At 55.8% G+C, this 25,476-nt stretch overlaps 1 protein-coding gene across 1 annotated transcript in view; it reads right to left on the reverse strand.

Annotated features, from left to right (window-relative positions):
• Positions 1 to 871: 871 nt before the first annotated feature.
• The window catches only part of LOC142741889 (uncharacterized), a 61,266-nt gene continuing 36,661 nt past the window's right edge, over positions 872 to 25,476 (reverse strand). Inside the window, exons 2-7 of the mRNA XM_075851211.1 lie at positions 8,330 to 8,448; positions 7,818 to 7,865; positions 7,095 to 7,175; positions 2,219 to 2,269; positions 1,708 to 1,755; positions 872 to 1,096 (exon numbers count right to left, since the gene is read on the reverse strand). Of these exons, the coding sequence (XP_075707326.1) occupies positions 872 to 1,096; positions 1,708 to 1,755; positions 2,219 to 2,269; positions 7,095 to 7,175; positions 7,818 to 7,865; positions 8,330 to 8,448 (572 nt within the window). The remainder of the gene's footprint in view (positions 1,097 to 1,707; positions 1,756 to 2,218; positions 2,270 to 7,094; positions 7,176 to 7,817; positions 7,866 to 8,329; positions 8,449 to 25,476) is intronic.

A 25,476-nucleotide genomic window follows, 5' to 3' on the forward strand; every position in this document is an offset into this window, starting at 1 on the left:
AGCTCTCTTGGCCTCTTAGCTCTCCTGGCCACTTTGCTCTCATGGTCTTTTTTTCTCTCCTGGCCTCTTTGCTCTCCTGGCCTCTTTGCACTCCATGTCTCTTGGCCTCTTTTGCTCTCCTGGCCTCTTTGCTCTCCTGGCCTCTTTGCTCTGCCGGCCTCTTTGATCTCCTGGCCCCTTTGCTCTCATGGCCTCTTTGCTCTTTTGGCCTCTTGGTCTCTTTGCTCTACTGGCCACTTTGCTCTCCGCCCTCCTGGCCACTTTGCTCTCCTGGCCTCTTTACTCTCCTGGCCTCTTCGCTCTCCTTGCTTCTTGGCCTCTTTGCTCTCCTGGCCTCTTGTCCTCTTTGCTTTCCTGGCCTCTTTGCTCTCCTGGCCTCTTTGCTCTCCGCCCTCTTGGCCTCTTTGCTCTCCTGTCCACTTTGCTCTCCGCCCTCTTGGCCTCTTTGCTCTCCTGGCCTCTTTGCTCTCTTGGCCTCTTTGCTCTCCTGGCCTCTTTGCTCTCCTGGCCTCTTTGCTCTCCTGGCCTCTTAGCTCTCCTGGCCGCTTTGCTCTCTTGGCCTCTTTGCTCTCCTTGCCTCTTTGCTCTCCGCCTTCTTGGCCTCTTTGATCTCCTGTCCACTTTGCTCTCCGCTCTCTTATACCTCTTTGCTCTCCTGGCCTCTTTGCTCTCCTGGCCTCTTTGCTCTCCGCACTCTTTGCCACTTTGCTCTACTGTCCACTTTGCTCTCCGCCCTCTTGGCCTCTTTGCTCTCCTGGCCTCTGGGCCTCTTTGCTCTTTTGGCCTCTTGGCCTCTTTGCTCTCCTGGCCACTTTGCTCTCCACCCTACTGGCCACTTTGCTCTCCTGGCCTCTTTCCTCTCCTGGCCTCTTTATTCTCCTGGACTCTTCGCTCTCCTAGCTTCTTGGTCTCTTTGATTTCCTGGCCTCTTGTCCTCTTTGCTCTCCTGGCCTTTTTGCTCTCCTGGCCTCTTTGCTCTCCACCCTCTTGGCCTCTTTGCTTTCCTGTCCACTTTGCTCTCCGCCCTCTTGGCCTCTTTGCTCTTCTGGCCTCTTTGCTCTCTTGGCCTCTTTGCTCTCTTGGCCTCTTTGCTCTCTTGGCCTCTTTGCTCTCCTGGTCTCTTTGCTCTCCTGGTCTCTTTGCTCTCCTGGCCTTTTTGCTCTCTTGACCTCTTTGCTCTCCTGGCCTCTTTGCACTCCTGGCCTCTTTGCTCTCCCGGCCTCTTTGCTCTCCTGCCCTCTTCTCCTCTTTGCTCTTTTGGCCTCTTTGCTCTACTGGCCACTATGCTCTCCACCCTCCTAGTCACTTTGCTCTCCTGGCCTCTTTACTCTCCTGGCCTCTTGGCCTCTTCGCTCTCCTGGCTTCTTGGACTCTTTGCTCTCCTGGCCTCTTGTCCTCTTTGCTCTACTGGCCTCTTTGCTCTTTTGGCCTTTTGGCCTCTTTGCTCTCCTGGCCTCTTAGCTCTCTTGGCCTCTGTGTTCTCCTTGTCCCTTTGCTCTCTTGGCCTCTTTGCTCTCCAGGCCTCTTTGCTCTCCTGGCCTCTTTCCTCTCCTCGCCTCTGTGTTCTCCGGGCCTCTGTGTTCTCCTGGCCTCTTTGCTCTCTTGGCCTCTTTGCTCTCTTGGCCTCTTTGTTCTCCTGGTCTCTTGGCCTCTTTGCTCTCCTGGCCTCTTTGCTCTCCGCCCTCTTTGCCTCTTTGCTCTCCTGACCACTTTCCTCTCCGCCCTCCTGGCCTCTTTGCTCTCCTGGCCTCTGGACCTCTTTGCTCTCTTGGCCTCTTTGCTCTCCTGGCCTCTTTGCTCTTTTGGCCTCTTGGCCTCTTTGCTCTCCTGGCCTCTTAGCTCTCTTGGCCTCTGTGTTCTCCTGGCCTCTGTGTTCTCCTTGTCCCTTTGCTCTCTTGGCCTCTTTGCTCTCCAGGCCTCTTTGCTCTCCTGGCCTCTTTCCTCTCCTGGCCTCTTTCCTCTCCTGGCCTCTTTGCTCTCTTGGCCTCTTTGCTCTCTTGGCCTCTTTGTTCTCCTGGTGTCTTGGCCTCTTTGCTCTCCTGGCCTCTTTGCTCTCCGCCCTCTTTGCCTCTTTGCTCTCCTGTCCACTTTCCTCTCCGCCCTCCTGGCCTCTTTGCTCTCCTGGCCTCTGGGCCTCTTTGCTCTCTTGGCCTCTTTGCTCTCCTGGCCTCTTTGCTCTCCGCCCTCTTGGCCTCTTTGCTCTCCTGTCCACTTTGCTCTCCGCCCTCTTGGCCTCTTTGCTCTCCTGGCCTCTTTGCTCTCTTGGCCTCTTTGCTCTCCTGGCCTCTTTGCACTCCTGGCCTCTTTGCTCTCCCGGCCTCTTTGCTCTCCTGCCCTCTTGGCTTCTTTGCTCTTTTGGCCTCTTTGCTCTACTGGCCACTATGCTCTCCACCCTCCTAGTCACTTTGCTCTCCTGGCCTCTTTACTCTCCTGGCCTCTTGGCCTCTTCGCTCTCCTGGCTTCTTGGACTCTTTGCTCTCCTGGCCTCTTGTCCTCTTTGCTCTACTGGCCTCTTTGCTCTTTTGGCCTTTTGGCCTCTTTGCTCTCCTGGCCTCTTAGCTCTCTTGGCCTCTGTGTTCTCCTTGTCCCTTTGCTCTCTTGGCCTCTTTGCTCTCCAGGCCTCTTTGCTCTCCTGGCCTCTTTCCTCTCCTCGCCTCTGTGTTCTCCGGGCCTCTGTGTTCTCCTGGCCTCTTTGCTCTCTTGGCCTCTTTGCTCTCTTGGCCTCTTTGTTCTCCTGGTCTCTTGGCCTCTTTGCTCTCCTGGCCTCTTTGCTCTCCGCCCTCTTTGCCTCTTTGCTCTCCTGACCACTTTCCTCTCCGCCCTCCTGGCCTCTTTGCTCTCCTGGCCTCTGGACCTCTTTGCTCTCTTGGCCTCTTTGCTCTCCTGGCCTCTTTGCTCTTTTGGCCTCTTGGCCTCTTTGCTCTCCTGGCCTCTTAGCTCTCTTGGCCTCTGTGTTCTCCTGGCCTCTGTGTTCTCCTTGTCCCTTTGCTCTCTTGGCCTCTTTGCTCTCCAGGCCTCTTTGCTCTCCTGGCCTCTTTCCTCTCCTGGCCTCTTTCCTCTCCTGGCCTCTTTGCTCTCTTGGCCTCTTTGCTCTCTTGGCCTCTTTGTTCTCCTGGTGTCTTGGCCTCTTTGCTCTCCTGGCCTCTTTGCTCTCCGCCCTCTTTGCCTCTTTGCTCTCCTGTACACTTTCCTCTCCGCCCTCCTGGCCTCTTTGCTCTCCTGGCATCTGGGCCTCTTTGCTCTCTTGGCCTCTTTGCTCTCCTTGCCTCTTTGCTCTCCGCCCTCTTGGCCTCTTTGCTCTCCTGTCCACTTTGCTCTCCGCCCTCTTGGCCTCTTTGCTCTCCTGGCCTCTTTGCTCTCTTGGCCTCTTTGCTCTCCTGGCCTCTTTGCTCTCCTTGCCTCTTTGCTCTCCGCCTTCTTGGCCTCTTTGATCTCCTGTCCACTTTGCTCTCCGCTCTCTTATACCTCTTTGCTCTCCTGGCCTCTTTGCTCTCTTGGCCTCTTTGCTCTCTTGGCCTCTTTGTTCAACTGGTCTCTTGGCCTCTTTGCTCTCCTGGCCTCTTTGCTCTCCGCCCTCTTTGCCTCTTTGCTCTCCTGTCCACTTTGCTCTCCGCCCTCTTGGCCTCTTTGCTCTCCTGGTCTCTGGGCCTCTTTGCTCTTTTGGCCTCTTGGCCTCTTTTCTCTCCTGGCCACTTTGCTCTCCGCCCTACTGGCCACTTTGCTCTCCTGGCCTCTTTCTTCTCCTGGCCTCTTTGCTCTCCTGGCCTCTTCGCTCTCCTGGCTTCTTGGTCTCTTTGATTTCCTGGCCTCTTGTCCTCTTTGCTCTCCTGGCCTTTTTGCTCTCCTGGCCTCTTTGCTCTCCACCCTCTTGGCCTCTTTGCTTTCCTGTCCACTTTGCTCTCCGCCCTCTTGGCCTCATTGCTCTCTTGGCCTCTTTGCTCTCTTGGCCTCTTTGCTCTCTTGGCCTCTTTGCTCTCTTGGTCTCTTTGCTCTCCTGGTCTCTTTGCTCTCCTGGCCTTTTTGCTCTCTTGGCCTCTTTGCTCTCCTGGCCTCTTTGCACTCCTGGCCTCTTTGCTCTCCCGGCCTCTTTGCTCTCCTGCCCTCTTGGCCTCTTTGCTCTTTTGGCCTCTTTGCCTCTTTGCTCTACTGGCCACTATGCTCTCCACCCTCCTCGTCACTTTGCTCTCCTGGCCTCTTTACTCTCCTGGCCTCTTGGCCTCTTCGCTCTCCTGGCTTCTTGGCCTCTTTGCTCTCCTGGCCTCTTGTCCTATTTGCTCTCCTGGCCTCTTTGCTCTTTTGGCCTCTTGGCCTCTTTGCTCTCCTGGCCTCTTAGCTCTCTTGGCCTCTTTGTTCTCCTGGCCTCTGTGTTCTCCTTGTCCCTTTGCTCTCTTGGCCTCTTTGCTCTCCAGGCCTCTTTGCTCTCCTGGCCTCTTTCCTCTCCTGGCCTCTGTGTTCTCCTGGCCTCTGTGTTCTCCTGGCCTCTTTGCTCTCTTGGCCTCTTTGCTCTCTTGGCCTCTTTGTTCTCCTGGTCTCTTGGCCTCTTTGCTCTCCTGGCCTCTTTACTCTCCGCCCTCTTTGCCTCTTTGCTCTCCTGTCCACTTTCCTCTCCGCCCTCCTGGCCTCTTTGCTCTCCTGGCCTCTGGACCTCTTTGCTCTCTTGGCCTCTTTGCTCTCCTGGCCTCTTTGCTCTCCTGGCCTCTTTGCTCTCCTGGCCTCATTGCTCTCCTGGCCTCTTAGCTCTCCTGGCCTCTTTGCTCTCCTGGCCTCTTTGCTCTCTTGGCCTCTTTGCTCTCCTGGCCTCTTTGCTCTTTTGGCCTCTTGGCCTCTTTGCTCTCCTGGCCTCTTTGCTCTCCGCCCTCTTTGCCTCTTTGCTCTCCTGTCCACTTTCCTCTCCGCCCTTCTGGCCTCTTTGCTCTCCTGGCCTCTGGGCCTCTTTGCTCTCTTGGCCTCTTTGCTCTCCTGGCCTCTTTTTTCTCCTGGCCTCTTTGCTCTCCTGGCCACTTTGCTCTCCGCCCTCCTGGCCTCATTGCTCTCCTGGCCTCATTGCTCTCCTGGCCTCTTTGCTCTCCTGGCCTCTTTGCTCTCCTGGCCTCTTCGCTCTCCTGGCTTCTTGGTCTCTTTGCTCTCCTGGCCTCTAGTCCTCTTTGCTCTCCTGGCCTTTTTGCTCTCCTGGCCTTTTTGCTCACCTGGCCTCTTTGCTCTCCGCCCTCTTGGCCTCTTTGCTTTCCTGTCCACTTTGCTCTCCGCCCTCTTGGCCTCTTTGCTCTCCTGGCCTCTTTGCTCTCCTGGCCTCTTTGCTCTCTTGGCCTCTTTGCTCTCCTGGCCTCTTTGCTCTCCTGGCCTCTTTGCTCTCCTGGTCTCTTTGCTCTCCTGGCCTCTTTGCTCTCCTGGCCTCTTTGCTCTCCTGGTCTCTTGGCCTCTTTGCTCTCCTGGCCTCTTTGCACTCCTGGCCTCTTTGCTCTCCCGGCCTCTTTGCTCTCCTGCCCTCTTGGCCTCTTTGCTCTTTTGGCCTCTTGGCCTCTTTGCTCTTCTGGCCACTATGCTCTCCGCCCTCCTGGCCACTTTGCTCTCCTGGCCTCTTTACTCTCATGGCCTCTTGGCCTCTTCGCTCTCCTGGCTTCTTGGCCTCTTTGCTCTCCTGTCCTCTTTGCTCTTATGGTCTCTTTGCACTCCTGGCCTCTTGTCCTCTTTGCTCTCCTGGTCTATTTGCTCTCCGCCGTCTTGGCAGCTTTGCTCTCCTGTCCACTTTGCTCTTCGCACTCTTGGCCTCTTTGCTCTCCTGGCCTCTTTGCTCTCCGCCCTCTTGGTCTCTTTGCTCTCCTGTCCACTTTGCTCTCCGCCCTCTTGGCCTCTTTGCTCTCCTGGCCTCTTTGCTCTCCTGGCCTCTTTGCTCTCCTGGCCTCTTTGCTCTCCTGGCCTCTGTGTTCTCCTGGCCTCTTTGCTATTCTGGCCTCTTTGCTTTTCTGGCCTCTTTGCTCTTCTGGCCTCGTTGCTCTCCTGGCCTCTTTGCTCTCTTGGCCTCTTTGCTCTTCTGGCCTTTTAGCTCTCTTGGCCTCTTAGCTCTCCTGGCCACTTTGCTCTCATGGTCTTTTTTTCTCTCCTGGCCTCTTTGCTCTCCTGGCCTCTTTGCACTCCATGTCTCTTTGCCTCTTTTGCTCTCCTGGCCTCTTTGCTCTCCTGGCCTCTTTGCTCTGCCGGCCTCTTTGATCTCCTGGCCCCTTTGCTCTCATGGCCTCTTTGCTCTTTTGGCCTCTTGGTCTCTTTGCTCTACTGGCCACTTTGCTCTCCGCCCTCCTGGCCACTTTGCTCTCCTGGCCTCTTTACTCTCCTTGCCTCTTCGCTCTCCTTGCTTCTTGGCCTCTTTGCTCTCCTGGCCTCTTGTCCTCTTTGCTTTCCTGGCCTCTTTGCTCTCCTGGCCTCTTTGCTCTCCGCCCTCTTGGCCTCTTTGCTCTCCTGTCCACTTTGCTCTCCGCCCTCTTGGCCTCTTTGCTCTCCTGGCCTCTTTGCTCTCTTGGCCTCTTTGCTCTCCTGGCCTCTTTGCTCTCCTGGCCTCTTTGCTCTCCTGGCCTCTTTGCTCTCCTGGCCTCTTAGCTCTCCTGGCCTCTTTGCTCTCTTGGCCTCTTTGCTCTCCTTGCCTCTTTGCTCTCCGCCTTCTTGGCCTCTTTGATCTCCTGTCCACTTTGCTCTCCGCTCTCTTATACCTCTTTGCTCTCCTGGCCTCTTTGCTCTCTTGGCCTCTTTGCTCTCTTGGCCTCTTTGTTCAACTGGTCTCTTGGCCTCTTTGCTCTCCTGGCCTCTTTGCTCTCCGCCCTCTTTGCCTCTTTGCTCTCCTGGCCTCTGGGCCTCTTTGCTCTTTTGGCCTCTTGGCCTCTTTGCTCTCCTGGCCACTTTGCTCTCCGCCCTACTGGCCACTTTGCTCTCCTGGCCTCTTTCCTCTCCTGGCCTCTTTATTCTCCTGGACTCTTCGCTCTCCTAGCTTCTTGGTCTCTTTGATTTCCTGGCCTCTTGTCCTCTTTGCTCTCCTGGCCTTTTTGCTCTCCTGGCCTCTTTGCTCTCCACCCTCTTGGCCTCTTTGCTTTCCTGTCCACTTTGCTCTCCGCCCTCTTGGCCTCTTTGCTCTTCTGGCCTCTTTGCTCTCTTGGCCTCTTTGCTCTCTTGGCCTCTTTGCTCTCTTGGCCTCTTTGCTCTCTTGGCCTCTTTGCTCTCTTGGCCTCTTTGCTCTCCTGGTCTCTTTGCTCTCCTGGTCTCTTTGCTCTCCTGGCCTTTTTGCTCTCTTGACCTCTTTGCTCTCCTGGCCTCTTTGCACTCCTGGCCTCTTTGCTCTCCCGGCCTCTTTGCTCTCCTGCCCTCTTGGCCTCTTTGCTCTTTTGGCCTCTTTGCTCTACTGGCCACTATGCTCTCCACCCTCCTAGTCACTTTGCTCTCCTGGCCTCTTTACTCTCCTGGCCTCTTGGCCTCTTCGCTCTCCTGGCTTCTTGGACTCTTTGCTCTCCTGGCCTCTTGTCCTCTTTGCTCTACTGGCCTCTTTGCTCTTTTGGCCTTTTGGCCTCTTTGCTCTCCTGGCCTCTTAGCTCTCTTGGCCTCTGTGTTCTCCTTGTCCCTTTGCTCTCTTGGCCTCTTTGCTCTCCAGGCCTCTTTGCTCTCCTGGCCTCTTTCCTCTCCTCGCCTCTGTGTTCTCCGGGCCTCTGTGTTCTCCTGGCCTCTTTGCTCTCTTGGCCTCTTTGCTCTCTTGGCCTCTTTGTTCTCCTGGTCTCTTGGCCTCTTTGCTCTCCTGGCCTCTTTGCTCTCCGCCCTCTTTGCCTCTTTGCTCTCCTGACCACTTTCCTCTCCGCCCTCCTGGCCTCTTTGCTCTCCTGGCCTCTGGACCTCTTTGCTCTCTTGGCCTCTTTGCTCTCCTGGCCTCTTTGCTCTTTTGGCCTCTTGGCCTCTTTGCTCTCCTGGCCTCTTAGCTCTCTTGGCCTCTGTGTTCTCCTGGCCTCTGTGTTCTCCTTGTCCCTTTGCTCTCTTGGCCTCTTTGCTCTCCAGGCCTCTTTGCTCTCCTGGCCTCTTTCCTCTCCTGGCCTCTTTCCTCTCCTGGCCTCTTTGCTCTCTTGGCCTCTTTGCTCTCTTGGCCTCTTTGTTCTATTGGTCTCTTGGGCCTCTTTGCTCTCCTGGCCTCTTTGCTCTCCGCCCTCTTTGCCTCTTTGCTCTCCTGTCCACTTTCCTCTCCGCCCTCCTGGCCTCTTTGCTCTCCTGGCCTCTGGGCCTCTTTGCTCTCTTGGCCTCTTTGCTCTCCTGGCCTCTTTGCTCTCCGCCCTCTTGGCCTCTTTGCTCTCCTGTCCACTTTGCTCTCCGCCCTCTTGGCCTCTTTGCTCTCCTGGCCTCTTTGCTCTCTTGGCCTCTTTGCTCTCCTGGCCTCTTTGCTCTCCTTGCCTCTTTGCTCTCCGCCTTCTTGGCCTCTTTGATCTCCTGTCCACTTTGCTCTCCGCTCTCTTATACCTCTTTGCTCTCCGCCCTCTTTGCCTCTTTGCTCTCCTGTCCACTTTGCTCTCCGCCCTCTTGGCCTCTTTGCTCTCCTGGCCTCTGGGCCTCTTTGCTCTTTTGGCCTCTTGGCCTCTTTGCTCTCCTGGCCACTTTGCTCTCCGCCCTACTGGCCACTTTGCTCTCCTGGCCTCTTTCCTCTCCTGGCCTCTTTATTCTCCTGGACTCTTCGCTCTCCTAGCTTCTTGGTCTCTTTGATTTCCTGGCCTCTTGTCCTCTTTGATCTCCTGGCCTTTTTGCTCTCCTGGCCTCTTTGCTCTCCACCCTCTTGGCCTCTTTGCTTTCCTATCCACTTTGCTCTCCGCCCTCTTGGCCTCTTTGCTCTTCTGGCCTCTTTGCTCTCTTGGCCTCTTTGCTCTCTTGGCCTCTTTGCTCTCTTGGCCTCTTTGCTCTCTTGGCCTCTTTGCTCTCTTGGCCTCTTTGCTCTCCTGGTCTCTTTGCTCTCCTGGTCTCTTTGCTCTCCTGGCCTTTTTGCTCTCTTGACCTCTTTGCTCTCCTGGCCTCTTTGCACTCCTGGCCTCTTTGCTCTCCTGGCCTCTTTGCTCTCCTGCCCTCTTGGCCTCTTTGCTCTTTTGGCCTCTTTGCTCTACTGGCCACTATGCTCTCCACCCTCCTAGTCACTTTGCTCTCCTGGCCTCTTTACTCTCCTGGCCTCTTGGCCTCTTCGCTCTCCTGGCTTCTTGGACTCTTTCCTCTCCTGGCCTCTTGTCCTCTTTGCTCTACTGGCCTCTTTGCTCTTTTGGCCTTTTGGCCTCTTTGCTCTCCTGGCCTCTTAGCTCTCTTGGCCTCTGTGTTCTCCTTGTCCCTTTGCTCTCTTGGCCTCTTTGCTCTCCAGGCCTCTTTGCTCTCCTGGCCTCTTTCCTCTCCTCGCCTCTGTGTTCTCCGGGCCTCTGTGTTCTCCTGGCCTCTTTGCTCTCTTGGCCTCTTTGCTCTCTTGGCCTCTTTGTTCTCCTGGTCTCTTGGCCTCTTTGCTCTCCTGGCCTCTTTGCTCTCCGCCCTCTTTGCCTCTTTGCTCTCCTGACCACTTTCCTCTCCGCCCTCCTGGCCTCTTTGCTCTCCTGGCCTCTGGACCTCTTTGCTCTCTTGGCCTCTTTGCTCTCCTGGCCTCTTTGCTCTTTTGGCCTCTTGGCCTCTTTGCTCTCCTGGCCTCTTAGCTCTCTTGGCCTCTGTGTTCTCCTGGCCTCTGTGTTCTCCTTGTCCCTTTGCACTCTTGGCCTCTTTGCTCTCCAGGCCTCTTTGCTCTCCTGGCCTCTTTCCTCTCCTGGCCTCTTTCCTCTCCTGGCCTCTTTGCTCTCTTGGCCTCTTTGCTCTCTTGGCCTCTTTGTTCTATTGGTCTCTTGGGCCTCTTTGCTCTCCTGGCCTCTTTGCTCTCCGCCCTCTTTGCCTCTTTGCTCTCCTGTCCACTTTCCTCTCCGCCCTCCTGGCCTCTTTGCTCTCCTGGCCTCTGGGCCTCTTTGCTCTCTTGGCCTCTTTGCTCTCCTGGCCTCTTTGCTCTCCGCCCTCTTGGCCTCTTTGCTCTCCTGTCCACTTTGCTCTCCGCCCTCTTGGCCTCTTTGCTCTCCTGGCCTCTTTGCTCTCTTGGCCTCTTTGCTCTCCTGGCCTCTTTGCTCTCCTTGCCTCTTTGCTCTCCGCCTTCTTGGCCTCTTTGATCTCCTGTCCACTTTGCTCTCCGCTCTCTTATACCTCTTTGCTCTCCTGGCCTCTTTGCTCTCTTGGCCTCTTTGCTCTCTTGGCCTCTTTGTTCAACTGGTCTCTTGGCCTCTTTGCTCTCCTGGCCTCTTTGCTCTCCGCCCTCTTTGCCTCTTTGCTCTCATGTCCACTTTGCTCTCCGCCCTCTTGGCCTCTTTGCTCTCCTGGTCTCTGGGCCTCTTTGCTCTTTTGGCCTCTTGGCCTCTTTTCTCTCCTGGCCACTTTGCTCTCCGCCCTACTGGCCACTTTGCTCTCCTGGCCTCTTTCCTCTCCTGGCCTCTTTGCTCTCCTGGCCTCTTCGCTCTCCTGGCTTCTTGGTCTCTTTGATTTCCTGGCCTCTTGTCCTCTTTGCTCTCCTGGCCTTTTTGCTCTCCTGGCCTCTTTGCTCTCCACCCTCTTGGCCTCTTTGCTTTCCTGTCCACTTTGCTCTCCGCCCTCTTGGCCTCTTTGCTCTTCTGGCCTCTTTGCTCTCTTGGCCTCTTTGCTCTCTTGGCCTCTTTGCTCTCTTGGCCTCTTTGCTCTCTTGGCCTCTTTGCTCTCTTGGTCTCTTTGCTCTCCTGGTCTCTTTGCTCTCCTGGCCTTTTTGCTCTCTTGGCCTCTTTGCTCTCCTGGCCTCTTTGCACTCCTGGCCTCTTTGCTCTCCCGGCCTCTTTGCTCTCCTGCCCTCTTGGCCTCTTTGCTCTTTTGGCCTCTTTGCCTCTTTGCTCTACTGGCCACTATGCTCTCCACCCTCCTCGTCACTTTGCTCTCCTGGCCTCTTTACTCTCCTGGCCTCTTGGCCTCTTCGCTCTCCTGGCTTCTTGGCCTCTTTGCTCTCCTGGCCTCTTGGCCTCTTTGCTCTCCTTGCCTCTTTGCTCTTTTGGCCTCTTGGCCTCTTTGCTCTCCTGGCCTCTTAGCTCTCTTGGCCTCTGTGTTCTCCTGGCCTCTGTGTTCTCCTTGTCCCTTTGCTCTCTTGGCCTCTTTGCTCTCCAGGCCTCTTTGCTCTCCTGGCCTCTTTCCTCTCCTGGCCTCTGTGTTCTCCTGGCCTCTGTGTTCTCCTGGCCTCTTTGGTCTCTTGGCCTCTTTGCTCTCTTGGCCTCTTTGTTCTCCGCCCTCTTTGCCTCTTTGCTCTCCTGTCCACTTTCCTCTCCGCCCTCCTGGCCTCTTTGCTCTCCTGGCCTCTGGACCTCTTTGCTCTCTTGGCCTCTTTGCTCTCCTGGCCTCTTTGCTCTCCTGGCCTCATTGCTCTCCTGGCCTCTTAGCTCTCCTGGCCTCTTTGCTCTCCTGGCCTCTTTGCTCTCTTGGCCTCTTTGCTCTCCTGGCCTCTTTGCTCTTTTGGCCTCTTGGCCTCTTTGCTCTCCTGGCCTCTTTGCTCTCCGCCCTCTTTGCCTCTTTGCTCTCCTGTCCACTTTCCTCTCCGCCCTTCTGGCCTCTTTGCTCTCCTGGCCTCTGGGCCTCTTTGCTCTCTTGGCCTCTTTGCTCTCCTGGCCTCTTTTTTCTCCTGGCCTCTTTGCTCTCCTGGTCTCTTTGCTCTCCTGGCCTCTTTGCTCTCCTGGCCTCTTTGCTCTCCTGGTCTCTTGGCCTCTTTGCTCTCCTGGCCTCTTTGCACTCCTGGCCTCTTTTTTCTCCGCCTTCTTGGCCTCTTTGATCTCCTGTCCACTTTGCTCTCCTGGCCTCTTAGCTCTCTTGGCCTCTGTGTTCTCCTTGTCCCTTTGCTCTCTTGGCCTCTTTGCTCTCCAGTCCTCTTTGCTCTCCTGGCCTCTTTCCTCTCCCCGCCTCTGTGTTCTCCGGGCCTCTGTGTTCTCCTGGCCTCTTTGCTCTCTTGGCCTCTTTGCTCTCTTGGCCTCTTTGCTCTCCTGGCCTCTCTGCTCTCCGCCCTCTTTGCCTCTTTGCTCTCCTGACCACTTTCCTCTCCGCCCTCCTGGCCTCTTTGCTCTCCTGGCCTCTGGACCTCTTTGCTCTCTTGGCCTCTTTGCTCTCCTGGCCTCTTTGCTCTTTTGGCCTCTTGGCCTCTTTGCTCTCCTGGCCTCTTAGCTCTCTTGGCCTCTGTGTTCTCCTGGCCTCTGTGTTCTCCTTGTCCCTTTGCTCTCTTGGCCTCTTTGCTCTCCAGGCCTCTTTGCTCTCCTGGCCTCTTTCCTCTCCTGGCCTCTTTCCTCTCCTGGCCTCTTTGCTCTCTTGGCCTCTTTGCTCTCTTGGCCTCTTTGTTCTCCTGGTCTCTTGGCCTCTTTGCTCTCCTGGCCTCTTTGCTCTCCGCCCTCTTTGCCTCTTTGCTCTCCTGTCCACTTTCCTCTCCGCCCTCCTGGCCTCTTTGCTCTCCTGGCCTCTGTGCCTCTTTGCTCTCTTGGCCTCTTTGCTCTCCTGGCCTCTTTGCTCTCCGCCCTCTTGGCCTCTTTGCTCTCCTGTCCACTTTGCTCTCCGCCCTCTTGGCCTCTTTGCTCTCCTGGCCTCTTTGCTCTCTTGGCCTCTTTGCTCTCCTGGCCTCTTTGCTCTCCTTGCCTCTTTGCTCTCCGCCTTCTTGGCCTCTTTGATCTCCTGTCCACTTTGCTCTCCGCTCTCTTATACCTCTTTGCTCTCCTGGCCTCTTTGCTCTCTTGGCCTCTTTGCTCTCTTGGCCTCTTTGTTCAACTGGTCTCTTGGCCTCTTTGCTCTCCTGGCCTCTTTGCTCTCCGCCCTCTTTGCCTCTTTGCTCTCCTGTCCACTTTGCTCTCCGCCCTCTTGGCCTCTTTGCTCTCCTGGTCTCTGGGCCTCTTTTCTCTTTTGGCCTCTTGGCCTCTTTTCTCTCCTGGCCACTTTGCTCTCCGCCCTACTGGCCACTTTGCTCTCCTGGCCTCTTTCCTCTCCTGGCCTCCTTGCTCTCCTGGCCTCTTCGCTCTCCTGGCTTCTTGGTCTCTTTGATTTCCTGGCCTCTTGTCCTCTTTGCTCTCCTGGCCTTTTTGCTCTCCTGGCCTCTTTGCTCTCCACCCTCTTGGCCTCTTTGCTTTCCTGTCCACTTTGCTCTCCGCCCTCTTGGCCTCTTTGCTCTTCTGGCCTCTTTGCTCTCCTGGCCACTTTGCTCCCCTGGTTACTTTACTCTACAGGCCACTTTGCTCTCCTGGCCTTTTTCCTCACCTGGCCTCTTTGCTCTCCTGGCCTCTTTGCTCTCTTGGTCTCTTGACCTCTTTTGCTCTCCTGGCCTCTTTGCTCTCCTGGCCTCTTTGCTCTTGCGGCCTCTTTGCTCTCCTGGCCTCTGGGCCTCTTTGCTCTTTTGACCTCTTGGCCTCTTTGCTCTCCTGGCCACTTTGCTCTCCTGGCCTCTTTGCTCTCCTGGCCTTTTTGCTCTCCTGGCCTTTTTGCTCTCCTGGCCTCTTTGCTGTCCTGGCCTCTTCTCTCTCCTGGCTTCTTGGTCTCTTTGCTCTCCTGGCCTCTTGTCCTCTTTGCTCTCCTGGCCTTTTTGCTCTCCTGGCCTTTTTGCTCTCCTGGCCTCTTTGATCTCCGCCCTTTTGGCCTCTTTGCTCTCCTCTCCACTTTGCTCTCCGCCCTCCTGGCCACTTTGCTCTCCTGGCCACTTTGCTCTCCTGGCCTCTTTGCTCTCCTGGCCTCTTTGCACTCCTGGCCTCTTCGCTCTCCTGGCTTCTTGGCCTCTTTGCTCTCCTGGCCTCTTAGCTCTCTTGGCCTCTTAGCTCTCCTGGCCTTTTTGCTCTCCTGGCCTCTCTGCTCTCCTGGTCTCTTGGCCTCTTTGCTCTCCTGGCCTCTTTGCCTTCTTGGCCTCTTCTCTCTCCTGGCTTCTTGGTCTCTTTGCTCTCCTGGCCTCTTGTCCTCTTTTCTCTCCTGGCCTTTTTGCTCTCCTGGCCTCTTTGATCTCCGCCCTTTTGGCCTCTTTGCTCTCCTCTCCACTTTGCTCTCCGCCCTCCTGGCCACTTTGCTCTCCTGGCCACTTTGCTCTCCTGGCCTCTTTGCTCTCCTGGCCTCTTTGCACTCCTGGCATCTTCGCTCTCCTGGCTTCTTGGCCTCTTTGCTCTCCTGGCCTCTTAGCTCTCTTGGCCTCTTAGCTCTCCTGGCCTCTTTGCTCTCCTGGCCTCTCTGCTCTCCTGGTCTCTTGGCCTCTTTGCTCTCCTGGCCTCTTTGCTCTCTGCCTTCTTGGCCTCTTTGATCTCCTGTCCACCTTGCTCTCCGCCCTCTTGGCCTCTTTGCTCTCCAGGCCTCTTTGCTCTCTTGGCCTCTTTGCTCTCCTGGCCTCTTTGTTCTCCTGGTCTCTTGGCCTCTTTGCTCTCCTGGCCTCTTTGCTCTCCGCCCTCTTGGCCTCTTTGCTCTCCTGTCCACTTTGCTCTCCGCCATCTTGGCCTCTTTGCTCTCCTGGCCTCTTTGGTCTCCTGGCCTCTTAGCTCTCCTGGCCTCTTTGCTCTTTTGGCCTCTTTGCTCTCCTGGCCACTTTGCTCCCCTGGTTACTTTGCTCTACTGGCCACTTTGCTCTCCTAGCCTTTTTCCTCACCTGGCCTCTTTGCTCTCCTGGCCTCTTTGCTCTCTTGGTCTCTTGACCTCTTTTGCTCTCCTGACCTCTTTGCTCTCCTGGCCTCTTTGCTCCCCTGGTTACTTTACTCTACTGGCCACTTTGCTCTCCTGGCCTTTTTCCTCACCTGGCCTCTTTGCTCTCCTGGCCTCTTTGCTCTCCTGGCCTCTTGACCTATTTGCTCTCCTGGCCTCTTTGCTCTCCTGGCCTCTTTGCTCTCGCGGCCTCTTTGCTCTCCTGGCCTCTGGGCCTCTTTGCTCTTTTGACCTCTTGGCCTCTTTGCCCTCCTGGCCACTTTGCTCTCCTGGCCTCTTTGCTCTCCTGGCCTTTTTGCTCTCCTGGCCTCTTTGCTCTCCTGGCCTCTTCGCTCTCCTGGCTTCTTGGTCTCTTTGCTCTCCAGGCCTCTTGTCCTCTTTTCTCTCCTGGCCTTTTTGCTCTCCTGGCCTCTTTGCTCTCCGCCCTCTTGGCCTCTTTGCTCTCCTGTCCACTTTGCTCTCCGCCCTCTTGGCCTCTTTGCTCTCCTGGTCTCTTTGCTCTCTTGGCCTTTTTGCTCTCTTGGCCTCTTTGCTCTCCTGGCCTCTTTCCTCTCCTGGCCTCTTTGGTCTCCTGGCCTCTTAGCTCTCCTGGCCTCTTTGCTCTCCTGACCTCTTTGCTCTCCTGGCCTCTTTGCTCCCCTGGTTACTTTACTCTACTGGCCACTTTGCTCTCCTGGCCTTTTTCCTCACCTGGCCTCTTTGCTCTCCTGGCCTCTTTGCTCTCCTGGCCTCTTGACCTATTTGCTCTCCTGGCCTCTTTGCTCTCCTGGCCTCTTTGCTCTCGCGGCCTCTTTGCTCTCCTGGCCTCTGGGCCTCTTTGCTCTTTTGACCTCTTGGCCTCTTTGCTCTCCTGGCCACTTTGCTCTCCGCCCTCCTGGCCACTTTGCTCTCCTGGCCTCTTTGCTCTCCTGGCCTTTTTGCTCTCCTGGCCTCTTTGCTCTCCTGGCCTCTTCGCTCTCCTGGCTTCTTGGTCTCTTTGCTCTCCAGGCCTCTTGTCCTCTTTTCTCTCCTGGCCTTTTTGCTCTCCTGGGCTCTTTGCTCTCCGCCCTCTTGGCCTCTTTGCTCTCCTGTCCACTTTGCTCTCCGCCCTCTTGGCCTCTTTGCTCTCCTGGTCTCTTTGCTCTCTTGGCCTTTTTGCTCTCTTGGCCTCTTTGCTCTCCTGGCCTCTTTCCTCTCGTGGCCTCTTTGCTCTCCTGGACTCTTTGCTCTCCTGGTCTCTTGGTCCCTTTGCTCTCCTGGCCTCTTTGCACTCCTGGCCTCTTTGCTCTCCCGGCCTCTTTGCTCTCTTGCCCTCTTGGCCTCTTTGCTCTTTTGGCCTCATGGCCTCTTTGCTCTCCTGGCCACTATACTCTCCGCCCTCCTGGCCACTGTGCTCTCCTGGCCTCTTTACTTTCCTGGCCTCTTGGCCTCTTCGCTCTCCTGGCTTCTTGGCCTCTTTGCTCTCTTGGCCTCTTAGCTCTCCTGGCCTCTTTGCTCTCCTGGCCTATCTGCTCTCCTGGTCTCTTGGCCTCTTTGCTCTCCTGGCCTCTTTGCTCTCTGCCTTCTTGGCCTCTTTGATCTCCTGTCCACCTTGCTCTCCGCCCTCTTGGCCTCTTTGCTCTCCAGGCCTCTTTGCTCTCTTGGCCTCTTTGCTCTCCTGGCCTCTTTGTTCTCCTGGTCTCTTGGCCTCTTTGCTCTCCTGGCCTCTTTGCTCTCCGCCCTCTTGGCCTCTTTGCTCTCCTGTCCACTTTGCTCTCCGCCATCTTGGCCTCTTTGCTCTCCTGGCCTCTTTGGTCTCCTGGCCTCTTAGCTCTCCTGGCCTCTTTGCTCTTTTGGCCTCTTTGCTCTTTTGGCCTCTTTGCTCTCCTGGCCACTTTGCTCCCCTGGTTACTTTGCTCTACTGGACACTTTGCTCTCCTAGCCTTTTTCCTCACCTGGCCTCTTTGGTCTCCTGGCCTCTTTGCTCTCTTGGTCTCTTGACCTCTTTTGCTCTCCTGACCTCTTTGCTCTCCTGGCCTCTTTGCTCCCCTGGTTACTTTACTCTACTGGCCACTTTGCTCTCCTGGCCTTTTTCCTCACCTGGCCTCTTTGCTCTCCTGGCCTCTTTGCTCTCCTGGCCTCTTGACCTATTTGCTCTCCTGGCCTCTTTGCTCTCCTGGCCTCTTTGCTCTCGCGGCCTCTTTGCTCTCCTGGCCTCTGGGCCTCTTTGCTCTTTTGACCTCTTGGCCTCTTTGCTCTCCTGGCCACTTTGCTCTCCGCCCTCCTGGCCACTTTGCTCTCCTGGCCTCATTGCTCTCCTGGCCTTTTTGCTCTCCTGGCCTCTTTGCTCTCCTGGCCTCTTCGCTCTCCTGGCTTCTTGGTCTATTTGCTCTCCAGGCCTCTTGTCCTCTTTTCTCTCCTGGCCTTTTTGCTCTCCTGGCCTCTTTGCTCTCCGCCCTCTTGGCCTCTTTGCTCTCCTGTCCACTTTGCTCTCCGCCCTCTTGGCCTCTTTGCTCTCCTGGTCTCTTTGCTCTCTTGGCCTTTTTGCTCTCTTGGCCTCTTTGCTCTCCTGGCCTCTTTCCTCTCGTGGCCTCTTTGCTCTCCTGGACTCTTTGCTCTCCTGGTCTCTTGGTCCCTTTGCTCTCCTGGCCTCTTTGCACTCCTGGCCTCTTTGCTCTCCCGGCCTCTTTGCTCTCTTGCCCTCTTGGCCTCTTTGCTCTTTTGGCCTCATGGCCTCTTTGCTCTCCTGGCCACTATACTCTCCGCCCTCCTGGCCACTGTGCTCTCCTGGCCTCTTTACTTTCCTGGCCTCTTGGCCTCTTCGCTCTCCTGGCTTCTTGGCCTTTTTGCTCTCTTGGCCTCTTAGCTCTCCTGGCCTCTTTGCTCTCTTGGCCTATCTGCTCTCCTGGTCTCTTGGCCTCTTTGCTCTCCTGGCCTCTTTGCTCTCTGCCTTCTTGGCCTCTTTGATCTCCTGTCCACCTTGCTCTCCGCCCTCTTGGCCTCTTTGCTCTCCAGGCCTCTTTGCTCTCTTGGCCTCTTTGCTCTCCTGGCCTCTTTGTTCTCCTGGTCTCTTGGCCTCTTTGCTCTCCTGGCCTCTTTGCTCTCCGCCCTCTTGGCCTCTTTGCTCTCCTGTCCACTTTGCTCTCCGCCATCTTGGCCTCTTTGCTCTCCTGGCCTCTTTGGTCTCCTGGCCTCTTAGCTCTCCTGGCCTCTTTGCTCTCTTGGTCTCTTGACCTCTTTTGCTCTCCTGACCTCTTTGCTCTCCTGGCCTCTTTGCTCCCCTGGTTACTTTACTCTACTGGCCACTTTGCTCTCCTGGCCTTTTTCCTCACCTGGCCTCTTTGCTCTCCTGGCCTCTTTGCTCTCCTGGCCTCTTTGCTCTCCTGGCCTCTTTGCTCTCGCGGCCTCTTTGCTCTCATGGCCTCATGGCCTCTGGGCCTCTTTGCTCTTTTGACCTCTTGGCCTCTTTGCTCTCCTGGCCACTTTGCTCTCTGCCCTCCTGGCCACTTTGCTCTCCTGGCCTCTTTGCTCTCCTGGCCTTTTTGCTCTCCTGGCCTCTTTGCTCTCCTGGCCTCTTCGCTCTCCTGGCTTCTTGGTCTCTTTGCTCTCCTGGCCTCTTGTCCTCTTTGCTCTCCTGGCCTTTTTGCTCTCCTGACCTCTTTGTTTTCCGCTCTCTTGGCCTCTTTGCTCTCTTGGCCTCTTTGCTCTCCTGCCTCTTTCCTCTCCTGGCCTCTTTGCTCTCCTGGCCTCTTTGCTCTCCTGGCCTCTTTGCTCTCCTGGCCTTTTTGCTCTCCTGGCCTTTTTGCTCTCCTGGCCTTTTTGCTCTCCTGGCCTCTTTGCTCTCCTGGCCTCTTTGCTCTCCTGGCCTTTTTGCTCTCCTGGCCTCTTCGCTCTCCTGGCTTCTTGGTCTCTTTGCTCTCCAGGCCTCTTGTCCTCTTTTCTCTCCTGGCCTTTTTGCTCTCCTGGCCTCTTTGCTCTCCGCCCTCTTGGCCTCTTTGCTCTCCTGTCCACTTTGCTCTCCGCCCTCTTGGCCTCTTTGCTCTCCTGGTCTCTTTGCTCTCTTGGCCTCTTTGCTCTCCTGGCCTCTTTGCTCTCCTGGCCTCTTTGCTCTCCTGGTCTCTTTGCTCTCCTGGTCTCTTGGTCCCTTTGCTCTCCTGGCCTCTTTGCACTCCTGGCCTCTTTGCTCTCCCGGCCTCTTTGCTCTCCTGCCCTCTTGGCCTCTTTGCTCTTTTGCCCTCCTGTCCACTTTGCTCTCCGCCCTCTTGGCCTCTTTGCTCTCCTGGCCTCTGGGCATCTTTGCTCATTTGACCTCTTGGCCTCTTTGCTCTCCTGGCCACTTTTCTCTCCGCCCTCCTGGCCACTTTGCTCTCCTGGTCTCTTTGCTCTACTGGCCTCTTTGCTCTCCTGGCCTTTTTACTCTCCTGGCCTCTTTGCTCTCCTGGCCTCTTCGCTCTCCTGCTTCTTGGTCTCCTTGCTCTCCTGGTCTCTTGGTCCCTTTGCTCTTCTGGCCTCTTTGCTCTCCTGCCCTCTTGGCCTCTTTGCTCTATTGGCCTCTTGGCCTCTTTGCTCTCCTGGCCACTATGCTCTCCGCCCTCCTGGCCACTGTGCTCTCCTGGACTTTTTACTCTCCTGGCCTCTTGGCCTCTTCGCTCTCCTGGCTACTTGGCCTCTTTGCTCTCCTGGCCTCTTTGCTCTCCTGGCCTCTTTGCTATCCTGGTCTCTTGGCCTCTTTGCTCTCCTGGCCTCTTTGCTCTCTGCCTTCTTGGCCTCTTTGATCTCCTGTCCACTTTGCTCTCCGCCCTCTTGGCCTCTTTGCTCTCCAGGCCTCTTTGCTCTCTTGGCCTCTTTGCTCTCCTGGCCTCTTTGTTCTCCTGGTCTCTTGGCCTCTTTGCTCTCCTGGCCTCTTTGCTCTCCGCCCTTTTGGCCTCTTTGCTCTCCTGTCCACTTTGCTCTCCGCCATCTTGGCCTCTTTGCTCTCCTGGCCTCTTTGGTCTCCTGGCCTCTTAGCTCTCCTGGCCTCTTTGCTCTTTTGGCCTCTTTGCTCTCCTGGCCACTTTGCTCCCCTGGTTACTTTACTCTACTGGCCACTTTGCTCTGCTGGCCTTTTTCCTCACCTGGCCTCTTTGCTCTCCTGGCCTCTTTGCTCTCTTGGTCTCTTGACCTCTTTTGCTCTCCTGGCCTCTTTGCTCTCCGCCCTCCTGGCCACTTTGCTCTCCTGGCCTCTTTGCTCTCCTGGCCTTTTTGCTCTCCTGGCCTCTTTGCTCTCCTGGCCTCTTCTCTCTCCTGGCTTCTTGGTCTCTTTGCTCTCCTGGCCTCTTGTCCTCTTTGCTCTCCTGGCCTTTTTGCTCTCCTGGCCTCTTTGCTCTCCTGGCCTCTTCGCTCTCCTGGCTTCTTGGTCTCTTTGCTCTCCTGGCCTCTTGTCCTCTTTGCTCTCCTGGCCTTTTTGCTCTCCTGGCCTCTTTGCTCTCCGCCCTTTTGGCCTCTTTGCTCTCCTCTCCACTTTACTCTCCGCCCTCCTGGCCACTTTGCTCTCCTGGCCTCTTTGCTCTCCAGGCCTCTTTGCTCTCCTGGCCTCTTTGCACTCCTGGCCTCTTCGCTCTCCTGGCTTCTTGGCCTCTTTGCTCTCCTGGCCTCTTAGCTCTCTTGGCCTCTTAGCTCTCCTGGCCTCTTTGCTCTCCTGGCCTCTCTGCTCTCCTGGTCTCTTGGCCTCTTTGCTCTCCTGGCCTCTTTGCTCTCTGCCTTCTTGGCCTCTTTGCTCTTTTGGCCTCTTGGCCTCTTTGCTCTCCTGGCCTCTTTGCTCTCCGCCCTCTTGGCCTCTTTGCTCTCCTGGCCTCTTTGCTCTCCCGGCCTTTTTGCTCTCCTGGCCTCTGGGCCTCTTTGCTCTTTTGACCTCTTGGCCTCTTTGCTCTCCTGGCCACTTTGCTCTCCGCCCTCCTGGCCACTTTGCTCTCCTGGTCTCTTTGCTCTCCTGGCCTCTTTGCTCTCCTGGCCTTTTTGCTCTCCTGGCCTCTTTGCTCTCCTGGCCTCTTCGCTCTCCTGCTTCTTGGTCTCTTTGCTCTCCTGGCCTCTTGTCCTCTTTGCTCTCCTGGCCTCTTTGCTCTCCTGGCCTCTTTGCTCTCCTGGCCTTTTTGCTCTCCTGGCCTTTTTGCTCTCCTGGCCTCTTTGCTCTCCTGGCCTCTTTGCTCTCCTGGCCTCTTTGCTCTCCTGGCCTCTTCGCTCTCCTGGCTTCTTGGTCTCTTTGCTCTCCAGGCCTCTTGTCCTCTTTTCTCTCCTGGCCTTTTTGCTCTCCTGGCCTCTTTGCTCTCCGCCCTCTTGGCCTCTTTGCTCTCCTGTCCACTTTGCTCTCCGCCCTCTTGGCCTCTTTGCTCTCCTGGTCTCTTTGCTCTCTTGGCCTCTTTGCTCTCTTGGCCTCTTTGCTCTCTTGGCCTCTTTGCTCTCCTGGCCTCTTTGCTCTCCTGGCCTCTTTGCTCTCCTGGTCTCTTGGTCCCTTTGCTCTCATGGCCTCTTTGCTCTCCTGGCCTCTTTGTTCTCCTGGTCTCCCGGCCTCTTTGATCTCCTGCCCTCTTGGCCTCTTTGCTCTTTTGGCCTCATGGCCTCTTTGCTCTCCTGGCCACTATGCTCTCCGCTCTCCTGGCCTCTTTGCTCTCTTGGCCTCTTAGCTCTCCTGGCCTCTTTGCTCTCCTGGCCTCTCTGCTCTCCTGGTCTCTTGGCCTCTTTGCTCTCCTGGCCTCTTTGATCTCCTGTCCACCTTGCTCTCCGCCCTCTTGGCCTCTTTGTTCTCCTGGCCTCTTTGGTCTCCTGGCCTCTTAGCTCTCCTGGCCTCTTTGCTCTTTTGGCCTCTTTGCTCTCCTGGCCACTTTGCTCCCCTGGTTACTTTACTCTACTGGCCACTTTGCTCTCCTGGCCTTTTTCCTCACCTGGCCTTTTTCCTCACCTGGCCTCTTTGCTCTCCTGGCCTCTTTGCTCTCTTGGTCTCTTGACCTCTTTTGCTCTCCTGGCCTCTTTGCTCTCCTGGCCTCTGGGCCTCTTTGCTCTTTTGACCTCTTGGCCTCTTTGCTCTCCTGGCCACTTTGCTCTCCTGGCCTCTTTGCTCTCCTGGCCTTTTTGCTCTCCTGGCCTCTTTGCTGTCCTGGCCTCTTCTCTCTCCTGGCTTCTTGGTCTCTTTGCTCTCCTGGCCTCTTGTCCTCTTTGCTCTCCTGGCCTTTTTGCTCTCCTGGCCTCTTTGCTCTCCGCCCTTTTGGCCTCTTTGCTCTCCTCTCCACTTTGCTCTCCGCCCTCCTGGCCACTTTGCTCTCCTGGCCTCTTTGCTCTCCTGGCCTCTTTGCTCTCCTGGCCTCTTTGCACTCCTGGCCTCTTCGCTCTCCTGGCTTCTTGGCCTCTTTGCTCTCCTGGCCTCTTAGCTCTCTTGGCCTCTTAGCTCTTCTGGCCTCTTTGCTCTCCTGGCCTCTCTGCTCTCCTGGTCTCTTGGCCTCTTTGCTCTCCTGGCCTCTTTGCTCTCTGCCTTCTTGGCCTCTTTGATCTCCTGTCCACCTTGCTCTCCGCCCTCTTGGCCTCTTTGCTCTCCAGGCCTCTTTGCTCTCTTGGCCTCTTTGCTTTCCTGGCCTCTTTGTTCTCCTGGTCTCTTGGCCTCTTTGCTCTCCTGGCCTCTTTGCTCTCCGCCCTCTTGGCCTCTTTGCTCTCCTGTCCACTTTGCTCTCCGCCATCTTGGCCTCTTTGCTCTCCTGGCCTCTTTGGTCTCCTGGCCTCTTAGCTCTCCTGGCCTCTTTGCTCTTTTGGCCTCTTTGCTCTCCTGGCCACTTTGCTCCCCTGGTTACTTTACTCTACTGGCCACTTTGCTCTCCTGGCCTTTTTCCTCACCTGGCCTCTTTGCTCTCCTGGCCTCTTTGCTCTCTTGGTCTCTTGACCTCTTTTGCTCTCCTGGCCTCTTTGCTCTCCTGGCCTCTTTGCTCTCGCGGCCTCTTTGCTCTCCTGGCCTCTGGGCCTCTTTGCTCTTTTGACCTCTTGGCCTCTTTGCTGTCCTGGCCACTTTGCTCTCCTGGCCTCTTTGCTCTCCTGGCCTTTTTGCCCTCCTGGCCTCTTTGCTCTCCTGGCCTCTTCTCTCTCCTGGCTTCTTGGTCTCTTTGCTCTCCTGGCCTCTTGTCCTCTTTTCTCTCCTGGCCTTTTTGCTCTCCTGGCCTCTTTGATCTCCGCCCTTTTGGCCTCTTTGCTCTCCTCTCCACTTTGCTCTCCGCCCTCCTGGCCACTTTGCTCTCCTGGCCACTTTGCTCTCCTGGCCTCTTTGCTCTCCTGGCCTTTTTGCTCTCCTGGCCTCTTTGCTCTCCTGGCCTCTTCGCTCTCCTGGCTTCTTGGTCTCTTTGCTCTCCTGGCCTCTTGTCCTCTTTGCTCTCCTGGCCTTTTTGCTCTCCTGGTGTTAGGGATCTGCCAGGTACTTCATCTAGGTATACTCCTGGGATTAATCAATCCACACCTGAGGCCAGACCTGTTCGACTGACACCATCTCCCACCAACCAGGGTGGCAGGCTCAGGAGTGGGAGAGCCTATCGCGGCCTGGTCTGTCGGAGTTAGCTCCGCCCCCTGTCCTTTATTACCTGCCCTGTTCTCTCCCTCAGTGCTTGTAATTCTTTTGGATTCCTGGCCCCACTGCTGCTTGCTCCAGCCTGCTTCTGCCGTGCTTCTGCCTTGCTGCACTTCTGCTTGACCTGCTTTGCTTTGCCCCTGGCTTGCTTCTGTCTCCTTACCCGCTTGGGTGTACTCACTTCGTCCTGGTCCTGACTGTCCATTCGCCGCTCCGTTTCCTCGTGGCGTTCCGTGGCTACTGCCCCTTCCCTTGCATGTTCCCTGTTTGTTTTCCTGTGCACTTAGACAGCGTAGGGACCGCCGCCCAGTTGTACCTCGTCGCCTAGGGCGGGTCGTTGCAAGTAGGCAGGGACAGGGCGGTGGGTAGATTAGGGCTCACTTTCCCTTCACCTCCTTCCTGCCATTACATAATTACAAGCCCTTACCTAGTCTACCATTTCTCCTACGCTGACGCTATCATGGACCCCCACGGAGGACTCGGAGGTACCTATGCAACTCGGGGCCTCCATGTCCCCTCGACAACGTAGGGAGTTTCGCAGAATGAATGGTCTCTGCTTCTACTGTGGGGACGACAAGCATCTACTGAACACCTGTCCCAGGCGCAAGAATAAGAAACCGGAAAACTTCCGCGCCTAAGTGATCATCGGGGAGGTCACTTGGGCGCACAGGTATTTCCCGTTAATGTGAAACGCAATAAAATTTTGCTTCCCTTTCAGGTCTCGTTTGCTGGCCGGGCTGCCACGGGCAGTGCTTTCGTGGATTCAGGGTCATCTGCTAATATCATGTCTGTGGAATTTGCTATGTCTCTAAAGATGCCTTGTATTGATTTACCTTATCCTATCCCTGTAGTAGGAATCGACTCAACTCCCCTTGCTAATGGTTATTTTACTCAGCATACTCCTGTTTTTGAACTCCTGGTTGGCTCCATGCATTTGGAGCAGTGCTCTGTACTGGTGATGCAGGGATTATCGTCTGATCTGGTTTTAGGCCTTCCCTGGTTGCAGTTGCATAATCCCACGTTTGATTGGAATACTGGGGATCTCACCAAATGGGGTAATGAATGTCTTATGTCATGTCTTTCTGTTAACTCTATTTCTCCCCGGGAGGAGGTAAACACGCTTCCTGAGTTTGTTCAGGACTTCGCCGATGTGTTTTCTAAGGAGGCCTCCGAGGTGTTGCCCCCCCATAGAGATTACGATTGCGCTATCGATTTGGTGCCTGGTGCCAAGCTTCCTAAGGGTAGGATATTTAATCTTTCATGTCCTGAACGTGAAGCCATGAGGGTGTATATCCAAGAATGCCTGGCCAAGGGTTTCATTCGCCCCTCGACTTCTCCTGTAGGTGCTGGCTTCTTCTTCGTGGGGAAGAAGGATGGTGGTCTTAGGCCGTGCATTGATTATCGTAACCTGAATAAGGTCACCGTAAGGAACCAGTACCCACTTCCTTTGATTCCGGATCTTTTTAATCAGGTTCAGGGAGCCCAATGGTTTTCTAAGTTCGATCTACGGGGGGCATATAACCTTATCCGCATCAAAGAGGGGGATGAGTGGAAAACTGCGTTCAACACACCCGAGGGTCATTTCGAATACCTGGTCATGCCCTTTGGGTTGTGTAATGCCCCTGCTGTCTTCCAGAATTTTATTAATGAAATCCTGAGAGAGTACCTGGGTAATTTTCTTGTTGTGTACCTTGATGACATACTGGTGTTTTCCAAGGACTGGTCCTCCCACGTGGAGCATGTCAGGAAGGTGCTCCAGGTCCTTCGGGAGAATAATCTGTTTGCTAAGACTGAAAAATGTGTCTTTGGGGTACAGGAGATACCATTTTTAGGGCAAATCCTCACTCCTCATGAATTCCGCATGGACCCTGCCAAGGTTCAGGCTGTGGCGGAATGGGTCCAACCTGCCTCCCTTAAGGCGTTACAGTGTTTTTTAGGGTTCGCCAACTATTACAGGAGATTTATTGCCAACTTCTCGGTCGTCGCTAAGCCTCTTACGGACCTTACCCGCAAGGGTGCTGATGTCCTCCATTGGCCCCCTGAGGCCGTCCAGGCCTTTGAGACCCTCAAGAAGTGCTTTATCTCGGCCCCCGTGCTGATTCAGCCCAACCAAGAGGAGCCATTTATTGTGGAGGTTGACGCTTCCGAGGTGGGAGTGGGGGCCGTCTTGTCCCAGGGTACCAGCTCCCTCACCCATCTCCGCCCCTGTGCTTACTTCTCTAGGAAGTTTTCGC

Source organism: Rhinoderma darwinii, chromosome 2 (genome assembly GCF_050947455.1).
Source record: "Rhinoderma darwinii isolate aRhiDar2 chromosome 2, aRhiDar2.hap1, whole genome shotgun sequence".
In the NCBI taxonomy this organism is placed as follows: domain Eukaryota; kingdom Metazoa; phylum Chordata; class Amphibia; order Anura; family Rhinodermatidae; genus Rhinoderma; species Rhinoderma darwinii.